Here is a 26,338-nt window from a genome sequence, read left to right on the forward strand (position 1 = left end):
TAAAAAAGTTTAACCCACCAATTTACAGAGAGTGGAGTTTTCAGTGAGAACTAATAAAGGAGTGAAATATTGCTCTATATACACTGTACAGACTTTCCCCCCTCGGATTAGTAGAATTTTAATTTAATCTGTAGTTGTGTGAGGGGAAAACGTGAATAATCCTTTTAAAAGGTAAAATAAAAAGAGGATTTACGTAAGTCTTTGATTAGTAGTCCCTCTAGCGGTGATACAAACTGAAAATTGACGACGACGTCATATTTTACTCTCAGTTGCCACCCAGAACAACAACGCAGAGCTGCAGGTTACTTCAAAGTCCAAAGGTAAGCGGCTGTGTTATGTAAGAGAGATCAGTGAAGTAAAGAGTGCACTAAACTCTTAAAGGAAACAGTCCGGTGGGAGGCACGGCCAACGGGCTTTATGTTTCCTAAAGTATGCGTATTTGTCGATCTGATCGTGATGACAAAAAAGTAGGGTATACTTTTACAGGCACACGGATGAACGTTTGTCGAAATTGCCTTTCTCGTTTTACATAATTTACTCACTTGAAAAACTTGCCCAAAGTTAAGCAGGCCTGCACGTTCCGTATCTGTACAAAACGCACCACCCAAAATGTGCAAAATGTGATAAAACAGGAAGATACGCGTCATGAGCATGTTTAGGTTGAGTTACACCGAATTGTTGAAAACAAACAAAAACAAGTCCGTGATAAACTACTTTACAACATGTTTAGGAGTCGACTTTGCATATATAAGTGCAACTTTTAACTTGATATGACTGATCACTAAATTCAGTATAATATGATCCGGTGTAAAGTATCCTGTGTCTTATCTGAGGAATATTACAAAAGGTGTCATAACCTGCATTTTACAAACAGGATGGATTTGCGTGAGTACTTCAAAAGAATTGGTTTCCATGTCTCCTGTGATAAACTGGATCTTGCAACACTGAACCTGATCCACAGAAAGCACGTTATGTCCATCCCATTTGAGAACCTAAGCATCCACTGTGGCGAGAGGATCACCATGGACCTTGAGGTCATCTTCAATAAGGTTGTGAGGAGCAGCCGCGGAGGCTGGTGCCTTGAGAACAACTCCCTGTTTGGCTGGGTGTTGAGACAAATGGGTTTCAACACGACAACACTAAGTTCCAGAGTTTTCAATAGTTTCCTCAATGACTTTGGCCCGCTTGATTCTCATCTCATTAACAAGGTCATCATTGATGGGAAGGCTTATATAACAGATGTAAGCTTTGGGGTGTCATCACAAGTGCGAGAGCCTCTGGAGCTTATTTCTGGAAAGGAGCAGCCCCAGGCAGCAGGTGTTTTTCGCCTCATAGACAAAGGGGACATGTGGGTGCTGGAGAAGACTGGCAGAAAACCAAAGGTTCCTAATCCAGAATTTGCTACATCAAGTCTGGTGAGCAGGAAGCAAACAAAGCAGATCTACTGCTTCACCTTGGAGCCTCGCGGGGTAGATCATTTTGTAGATAAATGTCACAGGCTGCAGACCGACCCCGCCTCACTGTTCACCAATAAGTCCATCTGCTCTTTGCAGACTCCCACGGGATTCAGAGCCCTGATTGGAAAGACCTACAGTGAGGTCACCTTCAAACCAGAGGAAGGTGTTGATGTCTTAGACATGAGGGACATATCAGATGATGAGATAGACGAAATTCTGATGGAAAAGTTCAACATAAAGCTGCAGAACAAACTAAAGCTCATGAGCAACAAATCCTGGTACACACTTTGAAAACAATCCTGACATAGCAACATTTTATGTTGAAGCTCGTCAGCAAAATAAAATATTTGACAACTCCATGAATTAAATTATTTAGATCTTCAGAATTGTAGTTGCATAAAAACAGAAATAAATAAGCTCTAAATAATGTGCACTGAATGATGGAACGATAAAAAAACAACTCTATTTGAATTCCAATTATTCAATTTGATTAACACTAAACAGGAAAATATAAATAGATGCAGCATACCTAACAACAGTAAAGCTATGCAAGTATATATGCAAGTATAAATATTTTAATTTCTAGTGTTATTAAAGTGTAGTAGTTTACACATTTGCTTTTCCCTTTGGGTTTCCACCAGGAATGACAAATCGAAGGTAGAGCCACCTGCTGTGGCAGCTCCTTGTAAATAAGGGAGCAGCTGAAAGTAGCTTTATTTGGAATTGTATTATAGTGGGAAGTGAGAAGAAGGGAGTAGAGGAGAAATGCTCAGTGCATTATGGGAAGTCTGTCAGAATATGTAAATTAGGTTTAAAACGTATCTGAGTTTTATCCCTAATTTTAAAAGTACATAGGGTATCTGTGCATTAAATAAAATGATTTACAGTATGAGGGAAAACATACCATGTTTGTATTTTTCTGGATATAATAGTGAGTGTAGTGATCTTAATATTTATAGCTACCTTGAATGTTTTTGTGTCACTTTTTTTTTTTTGTTTTATGTTTGTATATTTATTAATCCCATATATCATAATGCTTAAACTAAGATAACTTATTTCATAGTATTTATCCTCAACCTTGTAAAACAGCAAAAGGTGAAAACTGAGCAAATCTGAAGACATCCTGACAAAAAAAATCATATATTGCTAGAAAGAGTAAGAAAATATGCACACTGCTTCTCTCCAGTTTAATAAATTCAATCTTAAAACATTCTTGCAAAGGCAACATTTTGATCTTGAAATGAAGAAAGAAGATTCCATGAATATTTCTATTTTTCAAACTATATTACCTGTTTATCTGTTCACCATTGTAAAATGATCATAATGCTTATATATGGTAACTGAGTAATTCACAGTATTAAAATGTCCTGTTTTGTGAAGTTGTTATAGTTTCATAGGTTTATACAAGGACGTTTGTATATCAAATGATTTGTCCTCAACGCCTCTACCTCTACACGACTGAGACTCAGATCCTCATCTTGGCCATCCACAGGCAGTTCTTAGATCAACGTGTGTTAGATAGAATAACCTAAATTGTATTTTAACAGACTTGAATGGACAGTGGCTCTTTGTGTGTCATGACATTAAACATACTTTGCTGTTTTATTCTATGTTCTGTGTCAAGGTTTCTTGCTTTTACAAAAATGATGTTGTCATTACCGATTATTCTCTTCAAAAGGGAGCAGGGATCATAACACATTATGATCCCTGCAGTGGGTGGGTCCTTTGACAGACAATACATAAATAAATCATCCTCTTTTAACAACAGAAAATATGCTTTTGACAGTCTTCCTCTCAGTAAGAACTTTTGTTTTTCTTTAAACTTACCAGTTATCCTGCCACAGTTTGCTGGTTTTAGTAGTGTACAATGAAACTGACCATGTTCTTTAATAGACAATTATGCTTCTAATATTACAGTTTAAGTGAGTTCTAATCAGGCTGTACTGCTCGTACACATCCAGTTGTTAGATAAAATCAACCTCACATTTCACCCATTTCAAACTTTCTGCATGAATGGTCTGTCCACCAAGCTCCTGTTAATAACAAACCTTTTGTAAAACCAACAACAGGACTTACTGTAAAAGAACCAGAGTATATATTCTTTCATATGATCACATTCAAGAGAAACTATTTTGTTTTGTAATATCATAGAAATTGCCATGATATGAATAATATCGGTCATTATCTGCAAAATCATTGACATTATTGTATTAATGTGGGTGTGTTTTATTGCCTGTGTACTGGACTTTTCTCTTTTGAGGCGAGGGATGCGTTATTTCTTCTTTCCAAATGTGTATATATTATAATTTAAATGTGCTGCTGAAAGAACTTTAATAACTGCATGGATAAAATTCTATAAATACTTATTTCCATGTATGCATTGACTTCTCACTATTTCTCTCAGTGAAGCAGCTGAGTTGCATCAACTCTATCACTGATTAACTTATGATCAAGTAAATCAGTAATATACTGTCAGGTTCTTTTGGCTGTTTAAGCTCACCCACTTTATTGCATGAAGTTCACCAGGTAGAAGAGATCAGTTACTGCCCTCTTTTTTTGCCTTCACAGATATATTACTCAGAAAATAACTTTGATCACACTATCAAACAAAGTAAGGTTAAACATTTTTGCTCCGCATTTCTTGTTGCAGGTTATTTTCCGTTACCTTAAAGAAAGGAAAAGTGTTAAATATACTGATTTGCAATGACTGCAAGTGACATCTTTATCAGACTTGATTCAAAGAAGCTGCAGGATTTGCTTTTGAAGCTTTAAGGGAAATGAAATGGATTTGCAGCATAGTAAGAAAAACCATAAGTAGCTCACTTACCTTTTTCTGTTTTTGCTTCCAGACCCTCAAAACACATCCTCGATCAAACACCAATTACATAAGGTAAGGATAAAAAATTTCAGATTAATTTAGTTGTATTCAACATTTGTCATTAGAATGATATTTATAGTATTAACCAAAAGAAAGGTGTTAAAATGTATTAATTTGTGCAGTAAATGCCAAGTTAAAGTCAACAATTGCTGTACCCATAAAAACCACATTATTTCATGAAAAAATAAGAATTTATTTTTATCATTTACTACCATTTACAACTTAAAGAATTGTATTGGTAAGCAGCTGAAACAATGAAGCTAGGATCACTTGGTTAAAACACTAATGCTTCCACCATCTTGCATTTCCATTGTCTTTATGTGAACAGAAAACAGGAATTAAATGTAATTGTTATAAATTTCATGAGATATTCTTACATCCATCCATTTTTTTCCATTCGCTTCCGCTTATCCTTTTCAGGGTCACGGGGGTGCTGGCACCTATCCCAGCTGTCATAGGGTGAGAGGCAGGGTACACCCTAGACAGGTCGCCAGTCTGTCACAGGGCTAACACACAGGGACAGACAACCATTCACACTCACACCTATGGGCAATTTAGATTTTTCAATTAACCTATCCCCACAAAGTACATGTCTTTGGACTGTGGGAGGAAGCCGGAGTACCTGGGGAGAACCCACGCAAACACGGGGAGAACATGCAAACTCCACACAGAAAGGCCGTGGCCTGATGGTGGAATTGAACTCAGGACCTTCTTGCTGTGAGGATACAGTGCTAATCACCGTGCCACCAAGATACTCTTACATGAAATGTTAATTAAGATTAGGTGTCTTGAATTGAATGATTGATCTAAGATTGTAAGGAAGCGAAGAGCATACCAGGCTAGACCTAGAGTTGGACATCTGGCTGCATCCTGTAGATTGACAGGATGTAGCACAAAATGAAAGGTGTTGGGGTTTTTTAATGTATTTTTTTTTTTTTAAAGCGTTGTCAATGAGATGGCTGCAGAACTGAAATGATTATCAATGTGTTGTCCTGCATTTTACAGGCAAGATGAATTTGGATGAGTACTTCAAAAGAATTGGTTTCCATGGCTCCTATGATAAACTGGATCTTGCAACACTGAAGCTGATCCACAGGCAGCATGTTATGTCCATTCCATTTGAGAACCTCAGCATCCACTGTGGAGAGAAGATTACCATGGACCTTGAGGTCATCTTTAACAAGATGGTGAGGAGCAGCCGTGGAGGTTGGTGCCTTGAGAACAACTCCCTGTTTGGCTGGGTACTGAGACAAATGGGCTATGACACTACAACCTTGGGCTCCAGAGTTTTTAGCCCTACTGGTGGTGAATATCACTCTGAGGAAACACACCTCATTAACAAGGTCATCATTGATGGGAAGGCTTATATAGCAGATGTAAGTTTTGGGGTGTCACTCCAACTCTGGGAGCCTCTGGAGCTCATCTCTGGAAAGGAGCAGTCTCAGGCGGCGGGTGTCTTTCGCCTCATAGACAAGGGGGACATGTGGATGCTGGAGAAAACTGGCAGGAAACCAGAGGTTCCTAATCCAGAATTTGCTAAATCAAGTCTGTTAGACAAGAAGCAAACACAGGTGATTTACTCCTTCACCTTGGAGCCTCGTGAGCCATATCATTTCTCTCAGGTAAACCATGACCTCCAGTCAGACCCCACCTCACTGTTCATCAATAAGTCCATCTGCTCTTTGCAGACACCCACAGGATTCAGAGCACTGGTTGGCTGGACCTACAGTGAGGTCACCTTCAAACCAGAGGAAGGTGTTGATGTGTATGACATGAGAAATGTAACAGATGATGCGCTAGAAGAAATTCTGAGGGAAAAGTTCAATGTGAAGCTGCAGAACAAACTGAAGGCTGTAAACAAAAAAGCATGCTACACACTTTAGAGAATTAACCAGCAGATGTCCTGCTTTGAAAAAGCTTTAAAACAGTAATCAGAATTAAAATCAGAATACTTTATTAATCCCTAAGGAAAATTCTGCAAATCAAGCTTTGCAAAATTTCTGTTTTTGAAAAGTTATAAGTCACATTGAATGTCACGTTTCATATGATGCATTTCTATGACTGAAAGAAGTAAGGTCACTTTTTCAATGTGTTGTTTCATTTTATTCACACACACTTTTGCAGGTCCAGAGTTGTAAATTTTTTTGTGACCACATAAGGAGATCAGTACCAAAATTAACTTTTTCTTTGCATTTCTCAAATACAACTATGAAATTGTATATTTAATTAAACAAATACAACAAATCATGTTCTGTCACTTGAAAGAAACATTTCTACCTCAGTTGTTCGACTTGGAAAGAGGTAAGTGGTACGATAACGACACCTTGTGGTATAATAGACATGGTGCAGTGTTTAACTGCGTGAAAATTTGTCTAATAACACTAATTTATTCATATCAGTGACCAAAACCGCAAGTCTCGTCCGTGGATAAGCAGATGCAGCTCTAATTACCTCTGCTTGTCGACACACAAACCTATATTTTATTTTGTTTTCATAAATGTGGTCGAATTGAATCTCACGTGTTTATAAGAAGTAGCTGGTTGTGGTACTTAAACGTGAATGAAGTTAGGAGACTCATGGCTTCACTCCTGAAATAACTATTAAATATGCCAAAGTGACGTCATTATTTTGCGACAATAAATGACCTGTCAGAGACCCGAAAACAGAGCAACGTAACAAGGAATATCGTTGAAATTACAAATTTTAATTCCCAACTCTTACACTTTAAAATCGAGACCTTTAGTGGAGCCTGGGAGAAAACAGCTGTTCATACCAGTTACATGATCTCAAAAGGATTCACACACTCCAAACCAGGATAAGCCAAACACTGCACACAGTGAAATCGTTCATAAAACCCACACATAGAGGTGTTTGCTTTTACGATTAAGATTCTCCCAACGAGACCCACCTAATTTCTCTCCAGCCCCCAAATAATAAAATTCAAAATACTACAAACCATATTATGATGATTAATTATCATAAAAGCCTATGTATCCTTGTATTTTCTCTGTCTCCCCTGCCTGGCGCGTGGTTTGGCTTGTACAATTAAAAGGCTTAAACCACGAAACCTTCAGCTCATTCTCATACACAGAATAAATCAATAACAGCACCTGATATCAATTAATGTTGAGTCAATGATAATGAGTTCCCAATCATTTTATAGTATTTACAAAAATATGTTACTGCAGTCAAAACCAATTAAAAAAAATAAAATAAATCTATATGCAAAGAAACGAAAGTTTAGATTTGAAATACAAATTTGAATAACATGTCGAATTTTGCCATAACCAATAATGCATGAGGTGGATTGTAGTGTTGCAGTCTTTGCACCTGATTTGGTACAACTCTTCTTTAATCTGGAGCCGTGTGAGAGGAAAAGTGTTTATATAAATATAATTGAATTTCGTAAAGAGTTGGTTAGTAGCGCCTCTAGTGGTGATACCTGGGGTTTTATAAGTGCAGCTGAGCGTTGACAGTCACGCACCGTTTGACCATTAGCTACCGACAGCACGCAGCTGCAGGGCACAACCCAGCCCACAGGTAAGTTGGACTAATTAAAGCAGTTACACAACACATGAAGCTATTGTGCTTAAAATAAAAACTAATAGTGACCACTGATAATACATTTCCCACACTGTTTCTGTACTTTGGCAATAGATGTAAATGGTCAAGCTAGGAGATAATTTTTCAGATTGTTCTTGAGCAAAAACTTTACCGTGAACAAGACTTTTTGCTCCTTTTAGTCAGGGGCCAGCGCCATTTTGACGGCGGGAAAAACAAGGGCAAGTAATTACTCCTGATGGTCTTACCTTGAAACGGAGTTATTGCAAGTAACCTTCCCTCCAAATACTCCTGCGCAAAATGTCACAGCTAAGGTTTAGGATTTGCGCTAATGTGACTGCATTTATGAAAGAGACCTGGGTTTCCAACACACTAGTGTTGGCCGTGTACTACCGGAGGTCCACCACACAGCCAAGTGTTCAAATTCACCTGCCATCAAAAAAAGAAAACTGTCATCCCTGTGTCAAACTCGGAGACATGGCGCCATGATGCTGTCTGCAGTTACTCAAAAGACTTGACAGAAACTAAGAGGATGGCTTTCAGGGTCCTTTTATTTTATCTTTATTTATTTATTTTTTCCACCAAAGACAAAACGGTGTAGGAGAACCTACAGACCCGTTAAGGACTTTTATGTCTTATAGGAAGCTTTTACCAGTTGTCCTCTTATTTATTCAAACAGGTATTTGCTGGGAGTGTTATCTTCGTTTTAGCTTATAGGTGCTGTGTGTGTTTAAAAAGAAAAAAGCTTTAAATATGTTGAAAGCCAACATTTGACGTGGACCCCCTTCATTCTTTAACACAGCTTGAACTCTTAGGCAAGCTTTCTTATAATTGAGCCTTCAGGAATAGTTTTCCCAGGCTTTCTGAAGAAGATTCAAAGCTTCAGGGCTCCAATCCATGACTGGTGGTGCCCAATTGTGAAGTGGTGTGTGGTTTGTTTTTTTTTTGTTTTGTTTTATTTTGTCCCCCCTCTCTCTATCCAGGTATGCCTTGACTACAATGCTAGGGTGTTTGGGATCATTATCATGCTGAAAAAAAGGAAACATTTGCCAATCAGGCTTCCAGATGATATTGTGTTGTGGATCAAACTCTGATGGTACCAGTTTTGGCAAGGTCCCCAACACTGATTTAAATGCAGCCCAAAATCATGTGTGTCCACTGGGTTTTACAGATGGCTGCAGATGCTCACTATACCTCTCCCTTGAGCTGGATAAGCCTAGCTCATTAGAAGGAATAAAGAGGATATGGTTTGTTTTGTGGGAAAAGGCTTTCATCACTCATTGGAGCAGAAACTCTGAGCCACATTCATGAACACATTCATTATTTGTTTTGTGTATTGCTTCTGTCAGCTAAGCAATTGGGATGCGCCACCCCTATCACCATCATGATCGATGCATATTATTGAATGAGACTGGCTATATACATTCCTTTTGTAGTATAAAGTAGCTCACTTACCTTTATCCTGTTTTTGCTTCCAGACTCATCAAAACACATCCTTGATCAAACACCAATCAAATAAGGTAAGGATAAAAAATTTCAGATGAATTTAGTTATAGTCAACATTTGTCATTAGAATGATATTTAATGATATTTAAACATGTTTGCGCAAAATGTTCAGATCATTTTAATTGTATTCAACATTTCTGGGGGAGCACAGCCCAAAGACTAGTATTGGTAAGCAGCTGTTGAAAGGGTTAAATGAGGGGTAGGATAACCTGCCCTATTAAAACACTAATGCTTCCACCATCTTGCATTTCCATTGTCTTTACATGAACAGAAAACTGGAATGAAATTTAATTGTTATAAATTTAATGAGATAATCTTACATGAAATGTTAATTAAGATTAGGCATCTTGAATTGAATCATTGATTCTTAGATTGTAAGGAAGCAAAGAGCCTGCCAGGCTAGACCTAGAGTTGGACATTTGGCTGCATCCTATAAATTGACAGGATGTGACACAAAATGAAAGGTGTAGGGGTTTTCTTTTTTCTTTTTTTTTCTTTTTTAAAAAGCTTTGTAAGTGACATGCTGCAGACCTAAAATGATTATCAATGTGTTGTCCTGCATTTTACAGGCAAGATGAATTTGGAAGAGTACTTCAAAAGAATTGGTTTCCATGGCTCCTATGATAAACTGGACCTTGCAACACTGAAGCTGATCCACAGGCAGCACATTATGTCCATTCCATTTGAGAACCTCAGCATCCACTGTGGAGAGAAAATAATCATGGACCTTGAGGTCATCTTCAATAAGGTTGTGAGGGGTACCCGTGGAGGTTGGTGCTTTGAGAACAACTACCTGTTTAGCTGGGTGCTGAGACAAATGGGCTATGACACTACAACCTTGGGCTCCAGAGTTTTCGACACGAGCATTAATGACTTTGAATCCCAGGAAGTACATCTCATTAACAAGGTCATCATTGAGGGGAAGGCTTATATAGCAGATGTAAGTTTTGGATTATCTGGCCAAATACGGGAGCCCCTCGAGCTCATCTCTGGAAAGGAACAGCCTCAGGATGGAGGCGTCTTTCGCTTCATATGCAAGGACAATTTGTGGATGCTGGAGAAGACTGGCAGAAGAACGGAGGTTCCTAACCCAGAATTTGCTAAATCAAGTCTGGTCAACCGGAAGGAGACGCGACTGATCCACTGCTTCAGCTTGGAGCCTCGTGAGCCAGATCATTTCTTTCAAGTGAACAATGACCTCCAGACAGACCCCACCTCACTGTTCACCAACAAGTCCATCTGCTCTTTGCAGACGCCCACAGGATTCACAGCGCTGGTTGGCTTGATCTACAGTGAGGTCATATTTAAGCCAGATGAAGGTGTTGATCTCTATAACATGAAAAACATAACAGAAGATGAATTAGAGGCTGTGCTGATGGAGAAGTTCAAAGTGAAGCTGCAGAACAAAATGCAGGCTGTAAACAGAAGAGTAGTCCTTGAATTTTAGAAAATTACTCCTCATACATCCTGCTTGGGAACACTGGCATGAATGAAGCTCCCTGGCTTTCTGTTTATTTGAAAGATTATCAGTGGTGTTGAATGTGTTTTGTATGACTATAAATGATACACTTGCATGGAAATAAAAAAATAAAAAATAAAGTCAAGGCATCATTTCAGTCTGGTTTTGTTTTTTTTTTTTCCTTCTATCTTCCCCTCCATACAGTTCTGCAAGTTCAGAGATGGAAAAAAACATATCAGTGAATTGTCTAGTATTTGATTATTATTATTTTATTTTTGTTTTTAAGGCTTTTAGAACGGTAAAACGTATAAACAGATCAAGGTCAAGATGAACATATTTTCATTTTCCAATTATCACTCAATTGATTTCTAGTCTTAACTAAATAAAATCAGTTGAAGTCTGCATTGTCCCTCTGACAGAAAGGTGACCAGTCCAAGGTGTACCCCTGCTTCTCCCATTGTGATGGCTAGAATAGGATTCCAGAACAATGCCATCTCTGTGATCCTGAACTATGTGCGGGTGGATGGATTCAAACAATCATTGGACTATCTCAAATCTATCTGCTCAAAGATTTCAAACTATTAGATGCTTGCATTTTCTCCCATGTAGTTTTTATGTAATCATATCAAACTACTTTCCATTCGTAAGAGCGCTTTCTAGAACATAGAAACCAGGTTTTCTTGACTGTTACATAAGCGAAACCTGCCGTCCATGCAGTTTGCCTGCAGCAGGCGGGACTTCAACGTTGGCACCGCCCCTTATTTGGGTCACACCCAATCATATTAGCTGCGCACACACTCGATCAGGATTGGTCAGCAGGCCTGTCCTACAGCTGAGGGGAAGGGTGTTGTAGCTGCTTCTCAGACCATAGACAGTGGTTCAGACATGAACTCCTTGGAACAGGCCGAAGGTAATCAACAGTAAAAGCGACTCAAATTAATCAAATGTAAAGTTTCAGCGGGTATAGTCGTTGCAGCCAAAGCCACGGAATGTTTACTGAGCAAACGTCTTAAGATGGGTTGTGAAATTTTGGCGTAATAATGCGTTAGCCGGCTAGTTTTCTTAGCATGCTCGTTAGCCTAACTGACAAAACATTCAGCCACTGATACCCTTCATTATTTACACGCAAACACATGTTTAATTGTTAAATCCCCCCGCTTTTGTAACTGGGATCGTAGAGTCATAGCCAGCAACTTTTTTTTTATTTTTACATATGTAGGGAATATGATCAGCTTGGAAGTGAAAGTGTAGCAAACCTACAGGGCATTTAAGAGCTTCATTTTAAGTAATGGTGGGTTTCTGTCTTCAGTTTACAACTTTGAGTGATGACACCAACTGAGCTATAGGGCTAAGGCTGGCTTTATTTTAAGATTGAATTTCATGACATTCTTTTGGGGAAGAGACTAAAAAAAGCTTTTCTGGGGATACCTGCGTAATCCTTGGTCCAAACACAGCGTCTGCTCATGGTCCTGTTGTTTTGTTGCAGACCTGAAGGCCTTTGAGAGAAGACTGACAGAGTATGTCTCCTGTTTGCAACCTGCCACAGGCAGGTGGAGAAGTAAGTGACAACAGCAGAGAAGTTACAATGGTTGACATCTTTTTGATATTGCAATTAACCTGAAAGAAGTTCATGTTGATCTCAAACTGCAACTATTAGCTAAAGCTCTACGGTGAGTTGATTTAAATATCTTGTTCTTATGTTTTCTTTCAGTGATACTGATAGTGGTGTCTGTCTGTACAGCTACTGGAGCTTGGAACTGGTTAATAGACCCAGACACACAGAAAGTAAGTATTTGTCGAGAAAGTCTGACTCGAAGAGAAATCAGAGGTATATATATATCCCTTGTATTGAACAGTATGGCCAACAGGGATAAGTGGTATCATTAGGTAACTTTTGATCCAATAAAAGCAGCCTCATGCATTAATAGATAATTGTTCATGTATTAGTACAGTTTAGGTGAGTTCTAATCAAGGTATAGTGTCTGCACATGTGTTTTAACTATAACTGACCACATTGTCAAATTTTAGGCTAGTCTTATAAGAAGTTTTTCTGTCCCTTAAGCCTCTTTTCTATCTCTGCCTGTCTGAATATCTCCATCAGCTGTAGCATATCTCGAACGTTTAGCTTGTCTCCCTGGATGTGTTCATGGTTTGAGGTCTCCATCTTTCTGAAAAATTTTCATTCCTCATTCTATAGAAGACCAGCCAAATTTGAAGATGGTTTCCAGATTTTTGTATTTATTTATATCTTACAGTGTCTTTGACAGGATTAATGAAGTCATTCAAAATTTTACCTTCATTCTTTTCTAAATCTCCAAGTTAAAGGTCCTTGAAGTGCATATGGGCGTGCTGAAATCTTGTCTTTCTTCATTTGTCTTTCATGCATTTCTGAGCCTCCATAACTTCATAAGTAAAGCCAGTGGCAACATAAAAATTTCAAAATTGAAAGTTACATTTAAAAAGAAATACATTTTTCATCCACCCAGAAGTGTCACTTTTAATTAATAATAATTTGGTATTAATTAATTAATTAATTTCTATGTCATAAAATAGCAGACACAAGCACTGGTGCTAGATGTTGTCATCACATCCTAAAAAAAACATCTGTAAAAGTAAATATTTTCTCACCCAGATTGATGTTGCTTTGTTTCCTTTTGTTATGCAGGTATCTTTCTTTTCATCCCTATGGAATCATCCCTTCTTCACCATCAGCTGCATCACTCTAATAGCTCTCTTCTTCGCTGGAATACACAAACGAGTTGTGGCGCCGTCAATGTATCCTTGTTTTTTTCTACTTCAGTAAACACAAATTAGTGACTCGTGTACTTGGATCAGGTATCTGTGATAGTTGCCCATCAATTTAATTCAGTTAAGTTCCTATGTTTACTGTACCACACACATCTGCAGTAGTGTACTGGTGGCTACTGTGGAGAAAATTAAACTGACTTCTTACAGTTTACATCTAGCCTGATGTTGCCTTGCAGATAAAATAATTCCCAGGCTGTGGTTTTTCCTAATCTCTTCATCTTGACCTTTGTGATAAGATCATGGGTCCTCAGACAATCTGATTATACTCATATCAGACAGCTGAACAGTGTCATGGTGGATGCTGTCGACATGGGTCTGCCATGGTGAAACTAAGATGGACAACAGAAGCTTGTCTTAGATACTTTTGTATCTTATGTTTTGTGCAGGACATATAAAAAAAGAACGTCTGGAGGGAAAAATCTTACTTTTAGTTTTAAATAAGTATCTTATTAAATGAAATAACTTGAAATGTTTGCCACATTGGCCATCCTGTCAACTCATATTTTCTCTTCCCACTGGAGAGATGATTCAGTCTAGTTCCTGCCTTAGTTCTGCCCATAGTCTATATTTATAAAGCTTTCTTTCCTACTATAAGTAAACAGGCCTCAAACAAGACAACAGCTTGATAAGAAGCAGTGTAGTGGTCAGAGTCCACATGTGGGTTTAACAGCCTGTTGTTGAAGGCTCAAAACCATATCAGGAGATTATGTCATGGAATAGAAAATGCACTGTTAATCAGGATTTGCACTGCACTTGTCAGCTATGTTAATTACTTTATTTGATGTGAATGGACTTTGGTTTCATAAAGGGTGGTTTGGTGTACATTTTGTTGTAGGAGGTTATTAAAGCACTGAAGCATCTTTCTTTAGTATTTAGAGAATTTGACCAGCTCTTTTGGGTTCCATGCAGATACCTCTAGGTCACTTCATTCACCTTCCTAAACAGCCTGTTTGACTGGAATCCCATCGTCTTTGTCTCAGTAAAGAATTTAGTTTATTGATTTCTCAATAGTTTCCGTTTTTGTACATGGTATCAGCAGATGTCCAAAGCTGATTTTTGTCAGGTTGAGGAACATCACATAGTGGATTTATTCCTATTTCCATTCCTGGTTATTGTCTTTAACCGTTACCCCTGCAGTATTGCTGCTCGCTGCCGCACAGTTTTAGCAGAATACAACATGTCCTGTGATGATGTGAGTCAACATGGTGATTTTTATTTTTTTACCATTTTACTAAAATTTAAGGTTTTATTTTATTTTTAATTTTTTCTTGTCTTTTCGCAGACGGGGAAACTTATTCTGAAACCACGACCAAACATCCAGTGACCACACGCTCCTGGGTTCTGTCAGGCCTCATCTTTGTTGATTGCCTTCTTGTCTTTAATTCCTTTGGATGCTCTTAGATGAAGTATGATGGGAAATGCATTTTCAGCAAAGAAACGAACTGAGAGGCCCTTCTTTTTTTTTCTTTTTTTTTTTTTAAACAGTGTTGCTGTGTCGTCATCATTGAAGCTGCTGATTTACTCATGTATAACCTTTGACATATTTTACACATTCAGAGTGAGGGTATATTTCTGTTTCTGTTCAGCATGTATTTTATCTAAAATGTTTCTATTTTAAAGGTTATTTGCCTAATAAATAAATTCATAAGACGTGGGAATATCAGGGCTGTCTCTTTATTTCTTGTTGCCTTCTATTCTTCCTATGGAGCTTGTCACATGCGTAGCTTGTGCGCTTTTGCGACAGCGTCGTGCTTTCTCTTAGCAACCAACACTTTACGGCAGGGAACAGTCTTCCACATGGCCTCCAACAAGGCAGAAGCCGGAGCGTGTGTTTGATCCGCAACAAACTCAGTGTCAGAGAAAAGAAGAGGGGAGTAAACGCCGCGTTATACGCGCAACTCGCACTTTAATAATCACGTGAAATGGGTAAAAGTAAAACCACTAAGTTTAAACGTCCGCAGTTCAACTCGGTCGGGCTGCCGGTGACTGTGGTGAAGGAAGGAGACGGTGAGGAGGAAGAGCATGGTGATGATAGCTGTCCAGCTGCGGAGTTGCTTGAGAAAGTAGGAATATACAGTGCTTCTTCTTCGAATGTTTCTAACTTTGAGTTTAAGAGCTCCTATTTTTGCAGTTTCTAACATTTTGAATAGCTGGTGTCACGTGCTTTTAAACACGTTTCCTATAGTTGCAGAGTCCCAGCGCTGATGTGCGAGAGTTTGCATGTGCCAGTATTTCTCGGGTGGTGCAGCAGAGTCAGACCATTCCGGGTTTCCTCCAGAGGGATGCTGTTAGGCGCCTGGGTCCCATGTTGCTGGACCGGAGCCTGGCTGTCAGAGAGACTGCCACTGGAGCTCTCAGGTGAGTCTGGGTGTAACAAATAATCTGGGTTCCTGTCACTTGACGAAGACCTGGATCACTGGGGTCATCTAACAAGTAATCAACACGTGTGACCTATTTTTTTTTTTTTTGCTAGAATAGGCCATTTTAGTGCTGGGGTCATCATAAAACATATTTGAACTTTTCTGTGTTGTCAGTTTGCAGTGATTTGTATGAGCAAGGGCACAAGAGAAGTGGCAGTCTCTGGTGGAGGTATAAGGATAGGGATGGTCGACCAAAACAGAACATCATTGGCGTAGTTAAAGTAGGAGGTGATGAGGCATGAGGGAGGGTGCCAGCTGCAGAGTTTGAGAATAAAGGTTTTAGTATGGACATGTGTTCTTGAAGTGCTGGAAGGCAGACTTAGAGGCAGATTTGATGTTGTTGACCTCCAGAGACCTCCCTCTTCTCGAGCTTTGAATTGGGAACCACAACCAAGAGATCATTTTTATTGTTGTTCAATTTGAAAAAGTTTGCTGACATTCCAATTCTGATGTCTTTTAGGCAGTTTACAAGGCACAGAGGAGGGAAGTGACTGTTATCCTGATGATAACTGTGTATCATCAGCATAGCAGTGGAAGCTCAGCCCATGGTTATGGATGATGTGACAAATTAAAGGGCCCACAACTGGCAAACAGATGATGAGTTGTGGGTGCCCAAGGCTCCATGGGCAGCAAATTGTTGCTAACAGAAGAGCTAATGAAACTTGCTGAAAACCTCAAAGAGCCAGTTCCTGGCATGGGTTGTTGCCAGAGTTGTTTCAGTGGCAGGTGTGAGACCCTCACATTATCATTCTGGCTGTTTAAACCTCCTTTGGTTAACAGTGTAGTTGTATGTAGATACTTTGTGATGGAGTGAGAATCATCAAGAAGAGGCTGTTTATGCTAGCAAGACAATGCTTTTAATATTTTCTTCTCTCGATTACAGCAAGTGAGGACGTTTATTGCTTGACCACATGCCTTAATTTCTCTCCCATTTGTGTGCCCCAGATTACTACTTGACATTAGTAATGTTAGTGCTTTTCCTGCTGTGAAGAAAGTCAGGTGCAGGTAGAGGGAAGTCAGTTGTCAGTCACATGCTTCTGCAGTTTTTAAAAGTGTGTTATTGGATAATAAATAAATAAATAAAATGAGTCACATTGTGCCGTTTCATTTGGCTCCCTTATATATATTTTAGTTACACATACAGCTACACATGCTTTTTGCTTATATGCATAATACATGTATTGTGTGCTAGTTTTTAGTGAGCACTGTTGATACTGCAACAGAAAATGCAGAAAGCTAAGAAATGTGTCTACAAAAGCCCTGGAAAACATTAGAAAATGTAATCGTGGCTCTTTTCTTCCAATCACTTCAGTCAGTGTGGTGTTACAGAACTGAACTTTTCTCGGGCTTCACAGAGAGAGGTGCATATAAGAATACAAATAGCACAGCTCATAGTCCAGTGCGTTTACCTCTGAGTGGGTGGCATTTGTTGACTTCTACACACTATCTAGGGAGCTGCTTTGCCTAAACCCATCTACGCATCCCTTTTCTTAACTGCTTATCCACCTCAGAGTCATGAGTGGACTGGAGCCTATCCCAGGTGTTATGGGGTGAAAGCTGAGATGTAGCCTGAACATGTCAGCAGTCTAATAGGGCTAACACAGACAGACAGACAACCAGTTTAGAAATCACAAGTTAACCTACTGTGGATGTCTTTGGACTGTGGAAAGAAACTGGATTATCTAGAGAGAAGCCACACAGACACAAGGAGAACATCCAAACTTCCCACAGAAATCTTCACAGTTGGGCAGAAGAACCAAGGACCTTTCTGCTGTGAGACGACTGCATTAAACCTCACAGAATGTTTCTAGTACTTATCCAGTGCAAAAGTCTTGAGCCACCCCTTATTTCTTTAAATTTTTCTTACAAGGTGACAGCCTTGCTTGCCATTTTGTTTAAAGTGGGCTTGATCAATAGTTTTCCAGGCTTTTTTTAAAATAGTGTTTTTGCACCAACAAGTTCATTCCCAAATAGCTATTTAAAAAGAAGTGTGAGGATGACAGAAGAAGTGTAAGGCTTACAGCAAATGAAACGGTATCAGAAAGTGATGTCCTTAAGAAATAAAAAAATCCAGTACAGATGTGAGAAGTACATCTGGCCTTTTAGTTAATCAATTTCCTGTTCACTAAGGTCTCATAAGAAATGGTCTCAGTTTAGGTTTGGCTGGCAAGAAGACATTCTTAAGGGAGAAAAGGCTAAGACATGCCAAATCACACAAGAACTGGAATGAAAATAAGTGGCAACAGGTCTAATAGATATAGATGGATATATAAATTTGAATGTTTTTGTTTCAAATTGTCAATATGTACAGGGAGGGAGGTACAGCAGTGAGTGTCTACAGCCATCTGTAAAATATGGTCCTGGCTGTGAAATTACAAATGCAGAAAAGTATTGTATCCCTTTGCAACACCATCTGATAAGGCACTGATTGGCAAAAAAAGAAAAGACTTTTGCACAGTATTGTACATTGTGCGTAATACCATGCTGTGCATGATGAGTACAGTACTGTGTGTCATATTGATATTAACCTCTAGTCTGATTTGAGGCCTTTCAGTAAACCCTAAATAGCATTTTGTCTCCTCGAAATCAAAACAAAACCATTGCTCACAGTGGATCTCCCGGCTCCCCCCCACCCCTCTGCTTTCCTCTCCCACACACACACACAATTACAAACAGCATCTCTGACCGCGAGTCTCCTCTGAGTGACTGATGACTGTGCGTCTGTGTGTGTCTTCCCTTGACAGGAATCTGAGTGCATGTGGAGGTCAGGAGGTGTGTGAGGACATGGTGAAGCACGACATCATGACTCCTTTGACAGCACTGCTTAGAGAGGTGAGACTCCATCGCTGCTTTTCGCTCACCGCATCACTTCAGTTGCTCCCCATCAGCAGCTGTTACAGCAACATCAAGCTATAATATCCTCAGCAATTAGTTTGTATCTCAGAGCAAATATAGTTGTGGTTATATATAAGTGGACACTGAATCAAATGGCATCAAATCCAAGCTCAGTGTTGGCCTTTGTGTAACTTAAATTAGCCATAAAAAGTTTCTCAAATTTTTGAGGGTCAGAAATGATCTAAATATGTTCAGATGAATGATTGGAAAATTGAGACCTGTTTTACTTGTTCTGTTCACATTTGCAACACATTTGCTTTCCAGTGCTGTGCTGGCTTTGAAAGTGCCATTGTGTCGATGAAAGACCAAAGTAATGCAGTGGAGGATGTAGCCAATGAAGCTGTACACTTGCTGTGGAATCTGTGGTAAGTTGACCTTATTTGTTTTCATAGAAGGCTTTTTAAAAAATTATTATTGGCTCAGAAAGGTCAGTTTGGCCACATACATAATCAGCCAGGTCTTGCTATGGGTCTGACTGTAAAATCTTTGGGGACATGCCAAAACATCATCCATTCACCTGTCCTTTGCTGTTGGTTAATGATCAGCTCATGAGGGTATTCTATGTCTAGTAACTACATAAAAGTAAAAGAAATCCAGAAAACCCCATATATTTGTGAGTTTATTCCTTGAATTTAGTTTTCTGACATCGTCTCTGATAAATCACTCTTATTGACCTAGGCATGCTTTGTATTATTTGTTTGTCTTTCAGTGAAAGCAGCAGCCAGGCGTTGTCTGTGTTTAACAAATCCGGTCTCTTGGATGTGGTTGTTCAGTGCCTGGAGAAACACCCACACAACCTGGAACTAGCCATATCTGCTGGTATGTCTAAAGCATTTATTCTTATTTGCTATTTAACATTGAGATTTTATTAAATAAAGGTGTACATTTTGTAGGTGTTCTCTAACCATCTTCATTTATTAGGCGACACACCTCTAACAAGTACTGACAGGATGCTTAACACATCTGTGCTATTAATATGGTTCTAACCAGAGGTGTGGACTCGAGTCACATGACTTGGACTCGAGTCAGACTCGAGTCATTAATTTTATGACTTTAGACTTGACTTGAAAAAATGTTCTAAGACTTGTGACTTGACTTGGACTTTTACACCAATGACTTGGGACTTGAATTGGACTTGAACCGGTTTACTTGAAAAGACTTGATATTTTACCCCAAATATAAAATTTAACATGCATATTATATAGAGATTGAAAATGTGACGTCATTCACGGGTAGAACCGCAAAGGATTCTGGGAACTCGTGGCAAGCGGTACTAGCGCACGCAGGCTTTCAATTAAAATCAGTTATACAGCGATAAAAAGAAACACAAAAATGTCAAGAAGCTGTTGTATTATTAACTGCAAATAGCCGGTCGCATGACAGCCACGGGAAGCCGACGGGTAAAGAGATCGGTTGTTATCGGATTACGTCATTGAGGAGAAATTGTTCGAGCCATGTTTCCGAAGTAACAAAGACGCGACGGATGGCCTGGATTGCAGCCATTCAAAGATCAAATATAACGTCCCAGAACACTCCAGCTCACAGGTTAGTCTGCTCCAAGCATTTCCACAAAGGTCAGTCTGCTGTTGTAGTTAATGCGTCATTTTTCTTAACATAATTGGTGATATAGGTTACAAGCAAGTCTGGCGCTGAACAGAAATTGTCGCGCTATGCTCCTTTATTTATTGTGCATAAATAGTGAATTGTCCTGACACAATATTGCGTTTCGCTTCTGTTATTATGGTACATTGACAAAAACATATACTTTTATTCACAGGATAAAACAGGTTTTTTGTATCACTAATTGCCCAGTACGATTACAGCATACAGTATTATTGTCACTGCTACATTTCTGTGACGCTACCAGAAATTATTTCCACTACTAATTAATTACCGTTGAGCTCAAAGGTCCTATTAATAAACGGTTAACGAATGTGTATTTATGATGACGATTTGTGAGACTGGTAAACTTATGATACGTACGATGGTCTTTCGTTCTACACGGTGCATTTCAAGGTCCTGTACCCATCCGTCGGTAAACTGTACCTGGGCTTGTTGCAGTGACCTGAAGTTACTAAACTTCATGAGTGTATGCACTCACTCCAAGAACCGTATAATTATAAATATGCATATAAATATGCTACGATGAGATAGCTGACTTCATCTAACTAGCAAATGTTTTCCAGGCTACGTTGGTGATGCAGTTTTTTTTTTTAAATGATATTTTTTTTTAAAATATCATTTATTTATGTATGATATTTTTGTCATGCGATTTTAAAGCCGGTCCTACAACCGCATCCAAGAATAACATGCAGCTTATCTCAGAACTGTCGGTGAAAATTATTCTTGGAGCTAGGTTTAATTGAGCTGCATTTTAAAGAGGTGCAATTTCACAATTTGTGTATATTTTCTAAGTTCACTATTTTGTCATGTGTTGAGAAAAACACAGATTTAAAAATTACATGGTCTAATATTTACATTTAGCATATAACTGCAACATTATTTTTTCGTTTTTTTTAACGACTCGAAAGGACTTGAAATTCAAAATTTCAGACTTGTGACTTGACTCGGACTTTTACACCAGTGACTTGAGACTCGACTCTGACTTGCCTGACATTACTTGAGACTTGACTTGAGACTTGAGGATAAAGACTTGAGACTTACTTGAGACTTGCAAAACAATGACTTGGTCCCACCTCTGGTTCTAACACCAGCAAGGAACTCCAAGAACAAAGCTAGCTTGTAGCTTTTGTGCCCAGTTTCAGCTTTTAAACACACTCTCCTCTGTGTGTTCCCCAGCTCACTGTTTGCACACTGTGACTGAGGATAACCCAGAGCTGCTTTGTAGCATGAACACTGCTGTGCTCGGAGCCCTGGAGAATGTGCTGCTGTCATCTCAACCAGGCGTGACACAAACTCTCCTCAGGACACTGGCTGCAGGTACAATTTGTCCCTTTTCATGTCTTTTTTTGTTGTTGTTCTAAACTTAACCACAATTAGACAAATTGACCAGCACAGGAGTCTATAAATTGTAATGTGTCATACCCCTTCCTGAGCCTGAACTCTGTCTGATGTGTTGCTCAGGTACGCTGTGGAACATGAAGAGTAGTCTGCCTGCTGCTCATCAGGCCGAGACCGTCAACGCTGTGGTAGCTACCTTATCACAATGCCTGGATTTGGATGCAGGTATGCTAATACCTGAACTTAGACAAGCAGAGGAGCTTCGCCACAGAAACGCCCCAGCTGTGTCAGACATAGAGGGCCAAGCTCCAGAAGAGCTCGCTGAGGAGGAGATGATTGAAGAGGAGGAAGCACCTAAACAGAAGAGGAATGGAAAAGCTGCAAAAGTTGATAATGACTTCTCTGACCTCTTGCCTGTACGTATTAACTCTTGCAATCTCTTAGGCCCATTTAGAGTTAAGAAAACCAAAGCAAGGACAGTTACAGTTGAGGAATTGGCTGTTTCATACCTCTAAACTGTCTGATCCGTTATATATGCATTGAATTAATTATGCTCTGCTTAGTATTAAAATTCTGTACTTTCAGCCTGTGGGCCTCTGGGCATAGAGGTTGAAATCAGTAAACCCTTATGTATTGCCATTTGCATTCTTCCACTCGTATGTAAAATAGTCTGAGATATTGACCAGTATTATTTTATTATATGCACATTGTCTTCTAATTTATTCATCAGCACAGAGCATACGCTCTGTTTTGCACGAGAGCGTGGACAAGTGTTTTCAACTGTAAAAATGCAAATGTTTGCAATTATGCTGAACAAAAAGTATATTCTACCTGAAGCAAAGCTTTTTAAAACTCAAAATTCCAATGTAAGCATCCACTGCAAAAATAAAGTATCATTTTGATTAAGGTTTAATTATAACATGGTGTACATGATGCTGTAATGATCCCTTAAAGTAAAACCATTGGTGGCTGCCTATTGGCTAATTCAGTACTTGACAGAGGGCATTTGGGGTAGAAGAGTTTATGGCTCTTATTATGCATTTTTCACTGGAAGAAAACTGACTTACTTTCATTTGGCTTTTTTTAGACCAATTTTAAGTGATTAGGGTTGGGGTTCTAATGACTCATAAGTCAAAGTTTAGGGCCATTTCTCAGGTGTTTTAAAGGGTTAATCTCAATTTGGTTTCAAGTTTTTTGTTGTTAGGGTTTCTTTGTTTTGTTTTTGAGGTGCACATTAATGCCTGGTGAAAAGGTGGTGTGTGAGTCACGCTGAAATGTGAGCCAGAGCGACAGGGCAGACAAACTGTCGGGTTTAGGGGGGAGCAGATTAGGGACACCCAACAAGGTTCAGCTGAGGACCAACTTGTGGCTTCCACCAAGTTGACAGTCCCCAGACCTGACTCCGGCGAGACAGAGCTGTCCCTCTAAGCTCAGTCAGAGCCGAGGCCCTAGGATTGTGGGTGACATTCATGGTGACGTACCAGAATACCCTCTAATATTGCGGGTTGTTTGGGTTGTTCTAGTGTACTAGTATAAAGATTCATCTGGGGTAAACCATTTATTTATCATGCAAACACAGTTTTACACTTATTCCTTCAGGAGCAACACCCTTGAACTGGGTTTTAATGCTCACTGCACCGCAAGAAGGACATAGTGGAATGCATCTGTAGAATTATTTTTCTTTGTGGCAGTCAGCTGAACCCAGACTGGGTGATAAGAGTGCTAAAAGGCATTGTTTTAGTAGAATGTTGACTCACATGGCTGATTGTTTTTGTCCAGAGGGGGAAGGAGGAGCTGAGGGAGGCAACGGCCTTGCTGACAGCCCAGCAAACGTCCTTGGAGATCATCGTCAACATGTGCTGCTCTGACGGTGAGTGGTGTGGCCACGGACAGCCATGCTGACCCCAGGCACTTTTCATCAAATATATTTCCTATGACACAGTCACCAACTATGTGTTTGTCTATCGGAGAAACTGTTATAGCAAGAAATGCACACAAAGGTCTCATTTGAGAACATTAAAAAAAAAAAAATCTTCATTGTTAATTTCTCTAATTAACTCTCTGTGTGTGCACATGTTCAGACCCTTCTGATGACGAGTGGGAGGAGGAATCAAGCAGTGATGAAAGTGACATGGGTCCCGATGGTCTTTGTGATGGAGTGTCCAATCTGATGTCTCCATTGTGCTTGTCAGCTGAAGTTCATGGGGCTTTGATCAACCACAGCATACCACAAAAGGCAAATGACAGTCTGATTCTTCAGTCACATCTCAGCCAGTTCATCATCAAAGCTTTGACGCGCTTGTGAATGTTGTTAAGCTGTCATTTTAGCTTGCATTGCTGTAAATACAAATTTCAGATTAGATTGATTATGTGGTGAACCTCACCCATCTTCTCCCCCAGGCTGAATGGATTGCGTTGTTTGTGCAGTTTCATAGAGAACTCACTTTCACATACAGTTTATATGCACCTACGCAGCCACTCCCAAATGTAAAAGGGCTGCCATAATATTCCATATTTTCCTGTTTTTAAGGTTCTGAAGAAAACAGAGTTCCCTAAAAAGGAAACTGTGAATTTGTGCCATCAAAATCCCTCCTGGAGAGGCCTGATAAAAAAGTAATCCTCCTCTCTTCTTCCATTGAACTTCACTGTCTGAGTTTAACTATCTTTATTCTTTCTCATTTATAAATAAAAAAAATTTTTTTTTAAAGTCTCTAAATTTTTAAATAAAAAGTCTCACCTTCTTTTTAGGATGGAGCGCGTTCAATCCCGGGCACTGACTTGCCTCCACAGTATCCTCTCCACCATGGATGCAGAGTCTTTGGGTGGTGCAACAGCCCTGCAGGAAGCAGCACAGCATCTCTCCTCTATGGTCTTTGGTGCTCCAGGTCTCACATTAATAAAACTTCTTCTGCAGTATTATAGTACCATTTGTTATTTTTCTATTTAAAGAAGGCAAAAAAGTGAGTATGCATTTGTGAGAAAGGAAACTACAAATCGAAACTATGTTTCTTTCAGAGATTCCCAAAGACGAGGAGTTTCTAGAGGCTGTCATCAGCGCCATGCGATCTCTTTTACAGATGATTGCCTCCAAAAATATCCCACAGGTAGATAAGACGCCACTATTTAAATAAACAGCTAAATCAGTTTTGGTGATTACAAAAAGAGGTCAAAGTCTGTGCAGCCGAGGTCGAGGTATCCCGACTTTTAGCTGCTAGCTGAGGGTAAATGATAAAAATGCTTGATTCTACATTTCCCTGTGCCTAATTATATAGTCTTTGTTATCATGGCTGCAGAACACATGACAGGAGTGTACAGGTTGAATAATACTCCATATGTTAGTTCCGTCTTTGGTAACTGCATAAAAACAGACCTGAATGTAAAATTTCCGCCTTGAACTGAACTTTAAAATCCACTGCCACTTCACACTTGCTTCTGTTGACAGTTTTTGTTCCTGACAGCTCAGTATCTATGTGTTTGGCTTTTGTTTTTGCTAGTGTATGACCCCCCAGCAGCTGATGAGCTTGAGCGAAACGGCCACCCGCTGTGATGTTGTCAGCGTGAGGGTCAACGCCGTCGCCATTCTTGGCATCACTGGCAGCACATTAGCCAAAGAGAAGGGCACTGCAGAAACCCTGCAGGTATCTCTTTCTCTCATTTATTCTTTTGGAAAAGTTGTTCTTCCTCTAAGAACCTCTTCTTCCACAGATGATCGGAAATGCGTTGCTTCAAGTTGCCACAAAGGATCCTGAACTCGTTGTAAATGGAGAAGCCCTTGATGCTTTGTTTGATGTGTTTGCGGATGGAGAGGAGGCAGAGACAGCTGCAAAAAACATCAGTCTGCTGCCTGCACTGAAGGCACTACAGCCTGTCTTCAAGACCAAGGTACCAAAGATAAATTCATCTTTACTGATCTGTGTGCTTGATAATTTCTCAATATTTTTTCAGCTATGCTTTTTTTTTTTTTCTCCCCTGGAAATATACGAAGCACCTTTATTTTTTTCTTATCTCGCCACTGCATTGTGTGAATTCTCCTTTGAATAACAATTCTTTTTTTTTTTCCACTACCAGATTCGTAAAGAAGGAAAAGGCAAATACAGCCCTCAGCAGCTGTGTGTGCTGGATAACATCAGAGTGAACCTGAGAAGATTTATTGGTTATCTGGAGAAGGTGTTGAAAAAATGAGGACTATAAAAGCCTGTTTGATTTGGACAAATATGCTAGCAGGAGCATAGAACGAGACAGAATATGGTTGTGAAACCAACAAGTATTTATGTTTATATTCTTTAAATGATGGTTTACTGTTTGTTGTGCAGAGCGAAGGGAATGTAATAACCGTTATTGTATGCTGGAGTTGGCAGGTTTTTTCCCCACCTAAATTAAACTTTAAACAATT

At 39.4% G+C, this 26,338-nt stretch overlaps 5 protein-coding genes across 8 annotated transcripts; all 5 read left to right on the top strand.

Moving 5' to 3' along the window:
• The first annotated feature begins 197 nt into the window (after positions 1–197).
• LOC146678257 (arylamine N-acetyltransferase, pineal gland isozyme NAT-10-like) lies at positions 198–6,570 on the top strand. 4 transcript variants are annotated; one of them, XM_085424859.1, is made up of 4 exons: positions 198–320; positions 4,307–4,347; positions 4,756–4,794; positions 5,341–6,570. In XM_085424859.1, the coding sequence occupies exon 4, from the start codon at positions 5,346–5,348 to the stop codon at positions 6,216–6,218; it is 873 nt and encodes a 290-aa protein (XP_085280985.1). In that variant the 5' UTR covers positions 198–320; positions 4,307–4,347; positions 4,756–4,794; positions 5,341–5,345; the 3' UTR covers positions 6,219–6,570. The 4 variants fall into 4 exon arrangements, with proteins under 4 accessions (XP_085280985.1, XP_085280829.1, XP_085280904.1 ...); XM_085424778.1 differs by lacking the exon at positions 4,756–4,794 and adding an exon at positions 4,026–4,068 and having other exon boundaries at positions 265–320; XM_085424941.1 differs by lacking the exon at positions 198–320 and adding an exon at positions 4,026–4,068.
• On the top strand, positions 268–4,012 carry LOC146678258 (arylamine N-acetyltransferase, pineal gland isozyme NAT-10-like). The gene is made up of 2 exons (XM_085425067.1): positions 268–320; positions 875–4,012. The coding sequence occupies exon 2, from the start codon at positions 876–878 to the stop codon at positions 1,746–1,748; it is 873 nt and encodes a 290-aa protein (XP_085281193.1). The 5' UTR covers positions 268–320; position 875; the 3' UTR covers positions 1,749–4,012.
• Positions 6,571–7,798: 1,228 nt separating the features above from the next.
• LOC146678259 (arylamine N-acetyltransferase, pineal gland isozyme NAT-10-like) lies at positions 7,799–10,991 on the top strand. Its single transcript, XM_085410923.1, has 3 exons — positions 7,799–7,875; positions 9,375–9,416; positions 9,972–10,991. Exon 3 carries the CDS (start codon positions 9,977–9,979, stop codon positions 10,847–10,849), a length of 873 nt encoding a protein of 290 aa, XP_085267049.1. The 5' UTR covers positions 7,799–7,875; positions 9,375–9,416; positions 9,972–9,976; the 3' UTR covers positions 10,850–10,991.
• Positions 10,992–11,648: 657 nt separating this feature from the next.
• cnep1r1 (CTD nuclear envelope phosphatase 1 regulatory subunit 1) lies at positions 11,649–15,221 on the top strand. The gene is made up of 6 exons (XM_085410924.1): positions 11,649–11,771; positions 12,348–12,419; positions 12,573–12,646; positions 13,527–13,636; positions 14,807–14,861; positions 14,952–15,221. Exons 1-6 carry the CDS (start codon positions 11,747–11,749, stop codon positions 14,991–14,993), a joined length of 378 nt encoding a protein of 125 aa, XP_085267050.1. The 5' UTR covers positions 11,649–11,746; the 3' UTR covers positions 14,994–15,221.
• A 215-nt stretch (positions 15,222–15,436) lies between these two features.
• On the top strand, positions 15,437–26,338 carry heatr3 (HEAT repeat containing 3). Its single transcript, XM_085425189.1, has 15 exons — positions 15,437–15,732; positions 15,855–16,027; positions 18,834–18,921; positions 19,249–19,349; positions 19,694–19,803; positions 21,784–21,924; positions 22,069–22,361; positions 23,725–23,815; positions 24,027–24,181; positions 24,476–24,558; positions 24,694–24,830; positions 24,961–25,049; positions 25,440–25,583; positions 25,651–25,827; positions 26,014–26,338. The coding sequence occupies exons 1-15, from the start codon at positions 15,592–15,594 to the stop codon at positions 26,125–26,127; spliced, it is 2,037 nt and encodes a 678-aa protein (XP_085281315.1). The 5' UTR covers positions 15,437–15,591; the 3' UTR covers positions 26,128–26,338.

Source organism: Rhamphochromis longiceps, linkage group LG1, assembly GCF_057381845.1.
Source record: "Rhamphochromis longiceps isolate RC_006_pf linkage group LG1, R_longiceps_female_GT1.1, whole genome shotgun sequence".
Taxonomy (NCBI): domain Eukaryota; kingdom Metazoa; phylum Chordata; class Actinopteri; order Cichliformes; family Cichlidae; genus Rhamphochromis; species Rhamphochromis longiceps.